Source organism: Medicago truncatula, chromosome 8 (genome assembly GCF_003473485.1).
Source record: "Medicago truncatula cultivar Jemalong A17 chromosome 8, MtrunA17r5.0-ANR, whole genome shotgun sequence".
In the NCBI taxonomy this organism is placed as follows: Eukaryota; Viridiplantae; Streptophyta; class Magnoliopsida; order Fabales; family Fabaceae; genus Medicago; species Medicago truncatula.
Genome location: NC_053049.1, coordinates 6,514,337 through 6,530,207, shown reverse-complemented (window position 1 = coordinate 6,530,207; position 15,871 = coordinate 6,514,337). Strand labels below are relative to the sequence as shown.

The following is a 15,871-nucleotide window of genomic DNA, read 5'->3' as shown; positions in this document are numbered from 1 at the left end:
TATTGGGATGAAATTAAATTTGAAGATAGATATAGTGTTAATTAATCTTTGGTTTTTGCCTGTTCTTTTTATGTGATGGGTTTAGATGGATCGATATGAATGACCTCAATGGTTAATTTGAAAGATTGTGCATGTCTTTGATCAGAAATTAACAACTTTTATTTGGGTATAAAACTGCTCATTTTAGAATTTTTACTGAAGAGATTGTTGGCACCTTATCATGGGAGTTTTGCAGGATTTTGGTACCATTTGATGCGATATTTTACTCATTTTCATCACTAGTATCTGAATTTCATCCTTGCACTTTGAAGGTTATGTATTTTAGGTGATTGTGGCTTCTTCTGAGCCTTAGTCATATTATTTATGAACTTTTTGCTGATGTTAATTACTCTTGTTATGTTGCACTAAACATATGAATAATTTACTTGAGAGTCAGGAGGTATCATGGTCAATAATCAATCATTGTTATCATATATACTAGCACTTTTATATGTCCGAATGCTGATTTGTTCCAGAAAATCATGCACGCTTAGGTTGAATATTACAGTTTGCCTCTTGCTATTGTTAAGTGTGTTGCCTTTGCTTTTGCCTAACTAAACTTGCTAATATATGGTAGTTTGGAAGGGCAATTTGATTGATCATAATGCCAAATCTTATTTACGTCTGGGTTACGGTACAATGGAGGTTTACTTAATGGCAAATTATAGAGTGAATGACATTTCTGTGTTGTTCACTCTAAGCAATTAGTTTTTGCCGTTGGATTAAAAAAATTATTTGAAGTGTGAGGGTGAGATTTGATCTTAAAAATATCAATTTTGAGAGATTGTTGATGTTAATTTTAGTTATAGATTATATAGAATTGTTTGGAAGGTGTATGCCATATGTAATGTGGTGATGGTAGTTAGCTTTGTTGCACCAAAACTTGTCGACAAGATAATGATACATGTGATTGCATTCAATAATTCTATTTCTCAGATTATTACTAGTGTCAATTTTTTGATGTCAGTAGTGTTGCATCTGGTGTCTGGGTCACTAGTTGGTTTGTAGTTGGTAATTAATGCTTATGTTGCAAACTGTTAGTTTAATGCTATGTTTTTTTAACTCGATTATGGCTCTGTTATAATGTGTAACTGTGAATTGGAAGGACTAATTTAAAGGTGGATATAGCATCAATTGACCTTTTGTTTTTGCTTGTTCTTTTTTTGTTATGGGTAGAGCTGGATCAATATGTATGATTTGAATGGCTGATTTGATAGATTTGGCATGTGCTTGATCAGAATTGAACAATTTTTTTGGGTGTTAAACCACTATTACTTTACTGTTCGTTTTAGAGTTTTCTGTGGTAGGAATTGTTGGTGCCATTTGATGATATTTCATCATGATTTCATCCTTGCGCTTGATACTTAAGTATATTTCAGTTGATTGTGGCTTCTATGTTCTGGTCATACCTTGTATGAACTTCTTTTTGGTGATATTGATTACTCTTGTTATGTTGCGATGAGCGCATGAACAATTTACTCTAGAGTCCTGAAGTATCATGACTAACAATCAACCACTACTTATATATGTCTAAATGCTGCTTTGTTCCCGAAAATCATGCATACATAGTTTGATTATTAGTTTGCCTCTTGTTATTGAGTGTGTTGCCTTGCTTCTCAGCAATTTGAGTATTTTATGCAAAGGCAACACACTCAATAGCAAGAGGGTGTGAGGTTAATGGGTTCGCAGTGGTTTGTTCGTCAACGTGATAGTAAAATCATTGTTATTATTAGGAGGTAATTTGGATTTAAAGCAAATGAAAAGGGACATAGATATGGGATTTGGTTCAATCCTATTGTTTTTGTTTCGTATGGTTTATTGTGTATTTGTGTCTCATGCTTCCTTGGTCTATCTATCTATCCATCTATCTTTTGCTTTTTACTCTTCCATGTTCCCGGTTCCTTAAAAATTCCAAGGGTGGAGGTCTTTGATGTTGCCAAATTGCTTTTTGCACTTGACAGTGTTGTCGTCGAAGCTAGCCCCCTTTTCCATGACTTTACTCCGTTGTGTGTAGTGTACAGAGAATGATGCATTGATTCATGCCAAATTATTGGTTAAAATCTCCAATCCCTTTTGAAATTTAATTGTTAATTTGTATTGATCATTTAGTGAATAAGAACAGTATTAACTTTCTGTGATTAAAGAAAACTTGATAAGTGTATTTTAAAAATAAGAAAAGGATTTAACAGACATGCATGGATAGGGTAAAGATTTTTACTGTCAATTAGTCTCAACTGTTGGATCATTACAAATGTTTAACTTTAACCATATTTATCTTAAAAGTTATGCAAATAATAGTTTGTAATTGTGATTGGTTCACATAGTAAAAAGTTTTACCCCAACAATATATTAAAAATAATTTCATACCCTTTTACATGACAGTTCACATATTATTTAATGAGTTAAAAAACACAAGTCCGTCATCAAGAGTAATTGAAATATCATCGCCCTTTTTTTTAATTAAAATCAATTAATTGATTCTAACTTATGTTTTGTTGACAAATCACTGATGAAATTTAAACATCACCTTATTCAATGAATTTAATGTAAATTTTACTCAATTTAAGGCCGTGAGAATGAATATATAAAATTAAAAGAGATTTTCTTTTCACCTCAAGTTTAAAAAAAAATACGTACACAGAAAATAAAAATAGAAGTGTTCAAAAGTATACTACTGGTTCTGGAGGGTAGAAAACAGTTTTCTCCAAAAGTTTTCTTTGAAAATAACTTACGAGGTGAGAAAAGAAGCTCCCTAACTAAATCTAGTGTGTCTTTGTAGTCTACTTAGACTATCAAACTATAATTAGGGTTTTAATAAATAGAAAACTTCAGTAGTTGTTCAACAATCTTAACCTTTGATATAAATTGAGTTGATGATTTCAAGTTTGCATCTTAGTCACTAGACATATACTAGTACCGAAATGCATACTCAATCAACACAAGGTGAGATGCCAATAAAATAAAATTAGTGTTTCAATTATTCACACCATCTAACAAAGAAAATGTTAAATCCTCGTTTGTATAAAGGGCGGATTCTCTTCGAAGAACATGATTTCAGGACTCAAAATTCAATGCCTTATCTACCCTCACTTATTAAAAAATTACAAATTTTCAAAATTTATTGTAAGAGAGTAAATACTTAAATAAAAAATTGGTCAGGGAAATCAACCAAACCCAAATGGGTAAATACCAGGTGATCAAATCTTATCCCCCGCCTACAATATCACTCGAAAAAAGGAATTGAGTACTTCATCGGAGCATTCTATTTACTTTTACAACAACATGGTTTCTGGATTCTCAATATAGCCTTTGAATGCTTTCAACCATTCGGCACCAATCGCCCCTGAACAGAATAATAAGCATATTGTTAGCATGTTTCTCTGCGCGAATCACCAAAATATCACTTTAAAAAACATCCATCAAAACTAATTAAATGCCTGCATATTAGCTTCTCTCTTGTATGCATAAGAGTAATACAATATAGAACATTTAAAATTGTGGTGTTAAATTTGAGAAAATGACTGACTATTAATTGACTGTTTTTTAATTTAATGGACTAAATTGTCATTTCCTATATTTGAGGGACTAAATTGTCAGACAATTACAATATCAAGGATAAATGGTGATTCAGTCCATGATCACAAAAATAAGCTTAAATTTAAAGTCACAAAAGGGATTTAGCTCCACTAAACAGTAAAATAATCTATGTCATTGATCAATAAATTATATAGCATAAGTAACAGCATCAGATTAAGAATAATTACCATCTATAACACGATGATCACAGCTGAGGGTCACGGCTATGAAGGAAGCAAACTTGAATTCTTCAGCACCTGAACCTGGAACGACTCTCCTCTCAGCTGCTCATGTAGAAGCAAAGGCAGAAAGATGATCATTATGATAAACAAAAACAAGTGCAGCTAATAAATAAAAAGGTGAAAAAAATCCTAATTTTTTCTCACCAGATCCAACTGCAAGAATGCCTGATTGAGGAGGATTGACAATGGCACAGAACTGTTTGACTCCAAATGGCCCTCCCAAGTTAGACACCGTAAATGTACCTCCCTGCAATGTATATCAACCAAACAATTCAGAAACTAGGACAAGACGTTGTCATTGGTCGATGAATATGAAGAATTAACATGAAACTTCAATAACCTCGTAATCTTGGGGTTTCAAGCTGTTTTCTTTGGCTTTCTTTGCCAATTGTTTGACCTCTTCACCTATTGTAGAGAGGCCTTTCTTGTCTGCATCCTGCAAATATTGTGAATACAAGGTTGAGTTAGAATAAGTAAAGGTTGTGTATGTATTTGAAGTGTTAGAAAGAAGTCATCACTCACCCTGACGACTGGAACAAAGAGTCCATGATCAGTCTGCACGGCAACATTGATATTCACATTATGATACCTGCACAAAAAACATAATAACAAATGTTTCATACGGTCATTCACAAATTTGATTGCAATCCATACATTTAAAAACTGTTAACTTACTGGCGAATATAGTCATTTGTCCATGAACTGTTACACTGAGGAACTTTACGGAGAGCCAAAGCAGCAGCCTGTAATAAAAAAGGCAAGCATCAAACTTAGTTATATGTAGACAATAATCTCTGCCGCACAAGACAGACGGTTTAAGCTAAAAAGTCTTTTTTTTTGGCAACTTATGAGTAAATTTCAGACAAATTGCAACCCAGACAACTGTAAAGCCGCTCTGAAAAGTTGGAGGAGTGATGATGCAACAGACTTGGGCTAAAATTAATTTCACACTACATTGCACTGTGTGATTTTCACAGCCGATTAATAACCACTGTCGGAGTTAAAAATCTATCTTTCCTATTGACAATCGCAAAAACTAATGCACTGCTCTTTGGATTGTCTTAGCCTGAAACTCATGGAGTTCTATAAATTCATAAGGAGATAGAAAAACTGGAATAAGAGTCACAATTTATAAAGGGGCCAAAAAGAGAGACAACAGAGGTCTGAGGGAAAATCTACCTAAGCAAACGCTCAGATGTTGTTCAAAGCTAATCAAAAACAAGTGAAAAGAGTACAACGTATGTTTATCAAATATAATGTCCTTGAAACAAGTGAAAATCTACCCAACCAAAACACGGGATCGAAGGAAGACAATCTGCAACTATCAAACACATATTTTGGTAAAAAAAAATTGATACCTTGATTACAAGGTCATTTACTGATATACGGGCACCACCAGAAGCTTCCTGTAGTGAATTGAGTTGGGTACGCAAACTGCAGATGAGGAGTTCAAGTTATAAAAAATTATTTGTATCATAGGTAATATATTGATAATAGTGGAGAAGCTCACCTCATGAGTTTGTCAACACATGTATCTACTGTCAAATAGTAATGAGGAATAGTTTGTTTTGATAGCAACAAACGTGAAGCCGTGATCTGTCAAATATATAGAGTTAGTTTCAAGGAAAAAGCATCACTTATGCATGCACAAGATATATTATGATCAGGATGTTACTGTTGTTGCAGAAAAAAACATACAGAAAAAAAAAAATGTTCCAGTAATATATCAATAAGCATACACAATTTTTGTTCACAAATTGAGAACATACATGGCGTTGTCCTAAACAAATGGTATTTGGTTCATGTGCGAAACAAAGTATCATCGAAGATAAATTTCAAAGACTTGTTTGATATACTACCTTCCTTATTTGTGAGACAGGAATGTCGGTATAATCCAATGCTGCATCTGCTGCAGGCTTGGCCTTTGAAGGTGCTGAAACTTCTTTAGCACCAGAAGCTGCATTAGATGGTAAAAAGGTTTATAATATAATCAACACAATCAACGAATCAACTAAAGATGAAAGTGATTACAAGTACAAGGCTTAAATAGTGGCCTAAATGAATCAACTAAGCAGACACAATTTTTTATTATAGCTCATTAACTACGGCACCAAAACCAAAACAACACATTTCAAAGTTTTGCATCGCCTATATCCTCCTATATTTGCTTTAGAAAGGGGTTATTATTCCCTTTTGAGGTCAGAAAATAAATCGTTAACTCGGCAAACTGATGAGTTGGTTGAACTGGAAGGCAGTCTGTTGTAGATTGAACTGGAAGGCAGTTTGTTCTAGAGACAAACAAAACCAGTTGAGAGCACAGTTGAATAAGCATGGGAGAACAACAGAGTTCCAAGTGGGTGGCTGGGTTTTTATCAAGCTGCAACCGCTGCTTGATATAGGCTGGTTTTTTTTGGAACTTATGAGGAACTGGATATATTTCAACAGGTTAGATAGAGATTACAATTACCATAACACAACAAAATACACCAGTTTTTCATGTCTTTTTGTTGAAGAAAGCCCTACATCCAAGTCAGCAGAGGGCCAACCTTCCCCCAATGCTATCAGATGAACATGAATGGAAGGTACAACCTGAAGCATTTGTTGACAAAAGGGGAAATTCCTCAGGTGAATTGGAGATGTTGATCAAATGGCTTCAATTTACCAGATCAGGAGAATAGTTGGAAGGCTGCAGCCAGCATCCCAAGAGCAATACATGATTTCCAACTAGAGGACAAGATGACTCGTTCTTTGAGGGGGTATCGGTAAGCAGCAGCCAACTTGGATATGTAACGAGAAATAAAAGGAGAGCAGAGGATTACAACCTCTAAATAAGTTAAGACAGCTACACAGTGTAACAGGACAGCTAACTAACTGTAAGTCGAGATAGTAGGTAGCGGAGGAAATTAAGAGACTGAGAGGGAAGAGAAAAAGCATTGAGTGTAATCATTGTTGTGGGAGAATTCTGCTACCTACCCGGTACAATTTTGGGAATCAGGGTTCAAAAAAATTTCAATTTGATTGTTTATCTGACCCAGTTCTTCGCAGAAAAAATATCCTAGAACTAGCGAGAGGCAGAGGAATAAATAGGGAAGCATGTGTTACTACTATACTGCGTAAATAATACAGACACATACATATAGAAAATTAGAAATATACCCAAGTAATCATCAATGTCACCCTTGACAATGAGCCCATCAGGTCCTGTTCCTTTGATGCTGGAGAGATTCACCTGCATACATGAAGTAAACAGGTTGCATAATGCCATAAAAATGGCTTAGTTCAGTTCTTTAACAGAAAATTATTCAACCATGGTGTTTAAGTGTTAGTAACTGACATTTTTCTCTTCAGCTAACTTTCTAGCAAGGGGACTAGCAAATATGCGATCTCCAGATGAAGGTGGTGCACTAGGTTTGGAAACCTTTGGCTCAGGTTCTCGGGCAGGCTCCTCTGCCACCTCTTTCTTTGGGGGAGGTGGGGCAGGTGTTTCTTTGGCAGGGGGGGCACTAGATTCAGATGCTGAAGGTTGATAGTCTTTAAATTTGGCAATGTCCGCCTCCTCTTCAACAGTTATGGCAATTACCTATGAAAGAAAATCTTCCCGTTACCAACATGGATCTTTTCATAAGAGAAAAGAGTTTGGAGTTTAAAGGAATAAATAATTCTGGTAAATTCAATCTGTTGAACAACAGCATAAAGAGCTCTTTCCAAAGAGAAAAGGTGAAAGTTCAGAGAGTTAGACAATATCAATACCTCACCAACTTGAATTTCTTTTTCGCCTTCCTTACGTACTATTTTGGCCAGAAAACCTTCCTCCATGCACTCCATTTCAACTGTAGCTTTATCCTTCATTTGAAATACAATTTACACATTTCAGACAGGAATCTAAATAGTGATATTTTATATTTGATGTAATCTCTGGTACAAGAACCGTACAGTTTCAACTTCACAGAGCACTTCACCAGGAGAAACTTTATCACCTTCTTTCTTCAACCATCTTGCAATGTTACCCTGCACATCATTGGGAATCAGTTAATATAACCTATTACCTACTAATACTATACGGCAATCTCATTGGATTCAGAGCAGTAGAAACCTCTGTCATTGTAGGCGAGAGAGAAGGCATTCCAATTTCCTGGTGTGGGGGGAGATCTGAAAGATATTCACCATATTTGGTAATGAGATCATTAAGTACACAATCATTGATACTGATATTCCCAAAATTAACTATTCATTTCATAATAAAAAATGGAAACAAGAATAGGAATTACGGAAAAATATAAAATCCTCGTAACTTTTGGAAAAACAGAACTATTCTCCAAACAATGAGATTTTTGGGTAACAATCAAGTACATAACCTAACCTCTCCCTGTAAGGGTGTAAGGGGCAAACACAAGTTCAAAACAAGATAAATAATGCAGCAGACAGCAGTGAAGTGTTTTAGGAGAGTTGGACTTTGACATGGTATTAAAAACCCATTAGTTTTCAAGAGCCTGAATCTTCTACTATATTCTTTGTAAATAAGTTAAATGTAACACAAGGTATAACAAGTATGTGCATTATCCATGCTTCAAGCTCAGAGTTCTAATGTAAGGGAGCATGTTAAAGATACAAAAGCATCACCTCTACCTATCAACTTAAGCTTTTAGGAGAATAATCATCCACATGATTCGATACATATTAATGGATACTTAACATATTGTCAGAAAACCACATTAAAAAAGCCTCATAGCTCAAACCATTGTCAAGAACACTAGTCAAAAAGTCATACTGATTTGATCAGGTAGCTCAACATTTGCAACCTTCCATTTGGGTTGCAACGAAACTATTAATAATTTACAGTAGCAACAAAACTAACATAACAGGTCAAAATACTAGGTGGATTATTGCAGGCTAATAGTATTTAATACACAATTCTACTTGGTTAAGTTTCAGAATTCATTTTTTCAAAAGCTACAAAATAGAAGTTTCAGAACTGGGGTGCTGGTAGACATGAATTTGCATCAAAAGCATCATTTGGGTGAGAAGCCTCACCCACGTTGCAAATCCTAGATATATGGATGGTTCACTCAAAATCCAAACATTCAACTGAATATAAAACCAAAGAACAAAACAACTCATGGATATTTTAACCAAGGTAATTTAGATATGATCACCAAAGAATCTACAATACGAACAAATGACAAAGAATGATGAACTGTACCTGAAGCTGATGAATAGCTTCTCCTAGACAGAACCTGTGAATTTCTGTTGAAGGGCATGGTGGAATGAAAATGAGTAAGATACAGGTAATCCCATCTTAAAGCAAAAAAGAAAATAAATTGACATGAAAACAACTTACTGTGAAATCTCTCTATTCAACAACGACTCCCTCATGTAACCCCTTTTCATGGTGGACATGTTTCTCTTCTGTACACCAAATGAAAGTTTCTAGGAAAAAGAAAAAGAAAAAGAGAATACGGGTCAGTCTAGAATGTTAGCTCAGAGGGGAGGGTGTAAAAAAAGCAAGAAACAGCCTGAGTAGCATTGTCAAGTAAATGATATCTACTCACAGTAAAGTTTGGGGATGATTCAGAGACATGATTTCTCGCTGAAGACTCACGCTCTTGTAATTGAGTTTTCCACACATCTAAACAATAACCAACTACAACTATAAATACATCAAAATAAAAAATAAAGAACACAAAGTAGCAACAATAGCATAATATCATTAGGTTCCTGCACAATATTACCATTCACCAAAAGGTGATTTTCTCCCACATCACCTCTAATGTTATACTATTGCTCGCACAGATAGATTGTTTAGAAGTTAAAAACACAAATTCTTAATTTGATCACTATCAATGTACCTATAGCAAATTACAACAACAAGCCTTTTCCCACTAAGTAGGGTCAGCTACATGGATCAAACAACGCGATAATATTCTATCGAACATCTCATCTCAATCCAATTCATTAACCTTTAAATCTTTCTTAATAGTTTTTCTAGGTCTTCCTCTACCCACCATCTCATCTACTCGTCTTACCACAGGATTTACTGTCTTCCTTTGCCTCTAGTGATTTCCCTGCCCTCCAGCTGATCTACTCGACTTGCTACAAAATCTCCGGAACTTCCCTCTACATGCCCAAACCACCTAAGCCAAGTTTCCACCCTCTTTTCTACTATACCAGCTACCCCAACTCTCTCTCTCTCTAAAAACTTCAATTTTTTTTTTATAACCAACAAACTCAAAAAAAATGAAAATTGCATTGGAATTAAGTAGCAATAGATATTGAAAAATAACAATTAAAAAAAAGTACCAGGATTTCTGGGCTGAACATCGCTGCAAAACATACGAAGCAAAAGAGCACGGTCGTGGTGTAACAAACTCGAAGCATTTCTTAACTGCAATAAAAAAAAAAAAAAAAGAAGCTTTGAATAAAAAAAATGAATTCGATGAAAAAAGAAGAAATAGAATATGGTGAAAGGGAAAATAGAATGATTGACCTTTTTGGAGTGATTGAGTAAATGAGAAGCCATTATTGATTGAAATTGAGAATACGGCGATGAGAATTGAAATTAGGGTTTGGTGGTGGGAGATCGGATCAAATCAAATATAAGAAAGATGGAAAGGGCATTGCAGCTGAAACCCCAGCAAACCAAACCAGAACATATTTTATTCCTTATTTCTTTCCTTTTTTTTATTCCTTAATTATTATCTTTATTTTTTATTTTATAAAATACCTTTACTTTTTACTACTTTAAATAAATTTCAATAAATTATTACTGCTTATAAAAATTTTCATATTACACCCATATTTTAATTCACCCATAAATTCTTTTTTCTTTTAAAACAGTGTTAGTACTTTACTTATTATTTTGCTCTCGTGAGTTTATCTTCAGTTGATAGGGATAATATATAATATATGTAAGATTTGGGGTTCAACCTCCATCCACCAAAAAAAAGTTACTCATTCTTTTCAACTATTTTTTATTTTTTTGCACACATTCTATTTTTATCTATGACAAATAGTTAGTTAAAATGTTGTACATATTTTTTTAATAATTATAAGACAAAATAAAAGTTATTAAGATATCATAGTCGCCAGAAAGAAGCAGCGAGGACGCGAAGCTGTCTACGAAACTTCCCTCCCCTGTGGTCGAAGTACTTGGCGCTACTTTGATTACAAAGGTAATTAATGGTTCCCGACTTTTTTCGATTTTTGCAACCGTATTAATCAAAATTTAATATATGTTTGATATCACGGTAGGTATGTCAGAATCGCGATGACCCAATATGATTATGCATAAGCTACAAAATGTAATGTCTGAAAAATCATGGTGAATCTCGTAATTTTAATATACCCACTGAGTTAGCAATCATCCACTTAAATTATTTTTTTTTTGACAAGGTCATCCACTTAGACTTAAACTATGTCTTCACAACCATCTCAAATAAAATTAAAAACATGATTTTGATCAATAATAAATTCACATTGTGTGACATATAATTTTAACTCTTAACGAAACAATTATAGATAACAAAATTTTATTGTAAAATGTTTAAATGCAGATAATTAAAAATAAATTTTATTTTTTAAAACAAATTTTATTTTTAGTTATCGTGATTCTAACATATCCACCGTACCGTACTTTGTCCGTATGCTTCGTGTTGGTTGGCTTGTTGAATTCATTCTTGGTAGGTAGCACACCGTAGCAGCGAGGGACACGCGAGCTTTTTTGTTTTTGATTTTTTTTTCTTTTGCATACAATAACAGTTTGAAAATTTTGGAACTCTGCCTAAAGAAAAAGAATTAGGAACTCAAGTAGGTATCGAATTTTTCAACATCTAACATTTTTAGGATTTTTCAAAAATTCAAAATATAATTTGAGTGTTTTTTATTAGTTTTAAAAATATAATTTTGAGTTTTCAAATTTTTTCTCGAAAGAGGAAGATGTAAAAATCATTTATTCTAAAGTTAATTGTTCAAAGTGATCATGTAATATACGCGTCCGAAAAATAATTTTATATATTTTAATTTTGTAATATGATACTTTTCCTATTTTTTACTACATATTTTTTCTTTCTAGACATAAAGTTTGAAAAAGTGACAAGTAATTTTTTTTTTATAGGCATGTAAAATGATAGATTAATTATAAATTTTTAAAGCGACGAAAACCCAAAAAAAAATAACAAAAATCTCAATGTAGAATTCGAATTTTGAGTTAATTTTTTTTTGTTGAAAATATTTCTATATAAAATACATAGAAATGATTTGTAAAGTTTCGTAGCATTCCGACTAGCCTCAATTTATTTTAATTTTTCACCCAAAACATGTAAAATTGCAATTTTGATATGAGTAAGCATATAATCAAGGGTCAAATTGTGTTCCTTTCTTAAGAATCAATTAATCAACTAGCCAATTCATATGAATATAAATACATTATCAGTGTGGTCAATTGGACATAGACATCTACTTACTATATTATAAAGATAAATCCCTATGATTTTACCATTTTGCCCCTAAGATGGGCATTTTGGTAATTTCCTATTGATGGGGTGTAGTTAGTGTCACCTCATCATTCATAGGGTGCATTTTCCATTTTGCCCCTCACCATTTTTTTTAATTATTTTATAATTTTTATTTTTTTAAATACTTTTATAATTTTTATATTTTTAATAACTTTTAACTATTTTTCAATTTTTTCACACAAATTCAGTTGCTTCTACATTGCCGTTGTGGGAGATTAAAGTATCGTTTGACCCGGCTTTTTTTTCAACTTCTCTACATTTTTAAGTAGAAGTTTTTAACTATTTTTTAACTTTTATAATTTTTATATTTTTAATAACTTTTAACTATTTTCTAATTTTTATTTTTTTAACTATTTGTCAATTTTTTCACCCAAATTCAGTTGTTTCTACATTGCCGTTGTGGGAGATTAAGGTATCGTTTGACCCGACTTTTTTCCAACTTCTCTACATTTTTAAGGAGAAGTTAGGTCAAACACACTATCAATTATTTTAATTTCAATATTGTTTAATAGTCACAACCTCACAAATATTTTTGTTCACACTGTCATTTAATGATACCAAATATTTTTATTTCCTTTCTTCAACCTCGCAAACATTTACACCCACACATTAACGTTTAGAGTAATATTTTATGTTCGTCTGTTTGTGTTTTTGTTACGTTGATGCATATAATTTTTTTTAGTGTTGCTTGATTTAATGCTACCTCACTAATTTTTTTAACTTTTTTTCAATTTTTATATATTTAAAAACCTTTAACTATTTTCCAATTTTTTTTATTTTTAACTATTTTTCAATTTTTCTCCCAAATTCAGTTGCTTCTACACTGCCGTTGTTAGAGATTAGGATACCGTTTGACCCGATTTTTTTTTTTACTTCTCTACATTTTTAAGGAGAAGTTAGGTCAAACACAATATCAATTAACTACTTACTAGAAAGAGAACTTTTTTTAATCCATAAAATTGAATAGAATGAGCTTTGGCCAAAAGTTATTGAATGCTACTTTAAAAAACTACTTCTCGACAATATAATTCACAAGCACCTCTTTTCAACTTACGCTGGGAACCTTTTCTTTTATTTTTTTAATATTATATTTCAATATGTTTTCTTTTCATTTAACTTTATTTTATTTTCATTTTTTGAACCGTTCCATTTAATTTTATTATTTTTTTAAAAAGAATTTTATTATCTTTTTATCACTTATATATTTAATTTCAATATTGTTTAATCATCACAACCTCACAAATATTTTTATTCACGCTGTCAATTAATGATACCAAATATTTTTATTTCCTTTTTTCAACCTCGCGAATACACACACACACATTAACATTTAAAATAATATTTTATGTCTGTCTGTCTGTTTTTTGTTAGGTTAATGCATATAATTTTTTTTAGTATTGCTTGGTTGAGTGATACCTCACCGATTTTTTTTTAGCTATTTTCCAATTTTCATATTTTTAAAAACATTTGACCATTCTTTCAAAAAAAAAAAAACTTTTGACTATTTTGCAATATTTTTTATTTTTAATTATTTTCTAATTTTTTTCTCCCAAATTCAGTTGGTTCTACACTGTCGTTATGGGAGATTAAGATACCGTTTGACCCGATTTTTTTCAACTTCTCTACATTTTTAAGGAGAAGTTAGGCCAAGTACAATATCAATTAAATACTTACTAAAATAGGTACTTTTTTTAATGCATAAAATTGAATGGAATGATCTTTGGCCAAAAGTTGTTGAATGCTACTTCAATAAACTAATTCTCGACAATTAATTTCACAAGCATCTCTCTTCAATTCACGTTGGGAACCTTTTATTTTATTTTCTAATATTATATTTCAATATATTTTTTTCTTCCCTTTAATTTTTTGTAGCCATTCCATTTAATCTTTTTAAGGAGGTTCCATTTAATTTTATTACCTTTTTTTCAAAGAAATTTTATTATCTTTTTATCACTTATATATTTAATTTAAATATCGTTTAATCATAACAACCTCACAAATATTTTTATTCACGCTATCATTTAATGATACAAAATATTTTTATTTTCTTTCTTCAACCTCGCAAATATACAAACACATATATTAGCGTTTAGAGTAATACTTTATGTGTGTCTGTTTTTTTGTTACGCTAATGCGTATAATTTTTTGCATTATGATTTCATATTACAGTGTTAGAGTAACTTATTATTTCACAATCTGATTTGATTGTTTTTGACCATGCTTCTTGAATTGTTGTCGTGACCTTAACACTTCTCAAGCTCAGAGTCAAAGCTTCAGTTAGAACTTAAGTCAGAGTTCGACTTCTTCTCAACGTACTTCGTACAACGATTTTTCCAAACTGTCTCAGGTTAGGTCAATTGCTGAATTTATAAACTTAGTCAATGTCTTCTTTTTTTATGCACAAACATGCTTTGAGTTTTTTTACGCACAAATTAAAAATACATATTGCATTATTCTTTATTTCATGTGCATAATTTGTGTTAGGAAACATACTCATCGCTACTTGGAAAACAACTAAATTCAATCCTAAACAGTTTGGATTGTATTATGAGAGTTGCACCAAATGTTCGAAGAAATCAATGTCAAATGGTGGCAGCTATATATGCACATGCGGAAGTGATGCTTAACTTCCATTTGTTTTAACAATATTAATTGATCAACGGGGTACATATAATGTACATGCATGCATTTATCTAGACTTTATGGGAAGATAATAGGAAAATAAATTAGAAGTCATGCTACATTTTCTTTAGCTTAAAATCAGTTATGCTACATTTATTTTATAAATTATATGTAACTATATTCGCATACATCTTATCCATGTAAATATGCATTAGACTAATATTGCAGTTATTTTCTTGTTTAACATTTCCCAAATGAGGTGTCAAGAACAATTCTGAAAGGAAAGCGCAAAACAATCACTCTCATTGATGACCAGACACAGAGACAGCATAACTGTCATCTCATTACCACCGATAAAGCAAGCTATGAAAATTATTTGGATGGGCAGTGGTTCAATTTCTGCAGATAACGAGTGATGGAAAAAGGTGGTAAGCTCATCTTTGATCTCGAAAAGTCACAGAAGAACTTGCAAATTCAAGTTATTCTATAGTAGATCTTTGTTGTTGAACTATTTGAACTTCTACTATTTTGACGTATCGCTTTGGACTGTAGTCGTAAACTATCTTGACTTTGTGATGTCATTTGTTCTTTTCATTTTGTCTGGTGTAAATATTGGCAAAAATCCCTTTTTGGTTAGTCTATGAAACTTGCAATCTCTTTTATAAACCTAACTATTATGTAATGTTAATCTGCACATCATTGGTTCCTTCATTGATTCCAATTAGTATCATGTTAATTGTAATGTTGTTTTCCTAATCTCTTGAACAAAATAAAACATGCTCTTTTCCTACAATAAATCTTTATAATGCTTTGGTAAATGTTTTAGAAATGTACATATATATAACTTCTAATTAACACTGCAATTTGTTTTATACCTAACAC

At 32.3% G+C, this 15,871-nt stretch overlaps 1 protein-coding gene across 1 annotated transcript; it reads right to left on the bottom strand.

The window, feature by feature from the left end:
• Window positions 1–2,983: 2,983 nt before the first annotated feature.
• On the bottom strand, window positions 2,984–10,514 carry LOC11423972 (dihydrolipoyllysine-residue acetyltransferase component 2 of pyruvate dehydrogenase complex, mitochondrial). Its single transcript, XM_003627158.4, has 19 exons — window positions 10,342–10,514; window positions 10,155–10,239; window positions 9,407–9,483; window positions 9,196–9,284; window positions 9,058–9,101; window positions 7,951–8,006; window positions 7,791–7,865; window positions 7,608–7,700; window positions 7,192–7,437; window positions 7,014–7,086; window positions 5,717–5,814; window positions 5,368–5,453; window positions 5,216–5,291; window positions 4,533–4,600; window positions 4,380–4,446; window positions 4,198–4,293; window positions 4,002–4,104; window positions 3,804–3,899; window positions 2,984–3,382 (listed from the first exon to the last, which is right to left on the bottom strand). Exons 1-19 carry the CDS (start codon window positions 10,372–10,374, stop codon window positions 3,312–3,314), a joined length of 1,632 nt encoding a protein of 543 aa, XP_003627206.1. The 5' UTR covers window positions 10,375–10,514; the 3' UTR covers window positions 2,984–3,311.
• Window positions 10,515–15,871: the final 5,357 nt, after the last annotated feature.

What these genes read in the sequence shown, in the direction of transcription:
- LOC11423972 (XM_003627158.4), bottom strand. Translation starts at nt 10,374, where the DNA reads ATGGCTTCTCATTTACTCAATCACTCCAAAAAG. An exon ending in TGCTCTGTGAAGTTGAAACT is followed by an intron (nt 7,701 to 7,790) that starts GTACGGTTCTTG and finishes TTTCAAATGAAG; the next exon opens with GATAAAGCTACAGTTGAAAT. An exon ending in CTGTCTCACAAATAAGGAAG is followed by an intron (nt 5,454 to 5,716) that starts GTAGTATATCAA and finishes TATATTTGACAG; the next exon opens with ATCACGGCTTCACGTTTGTT.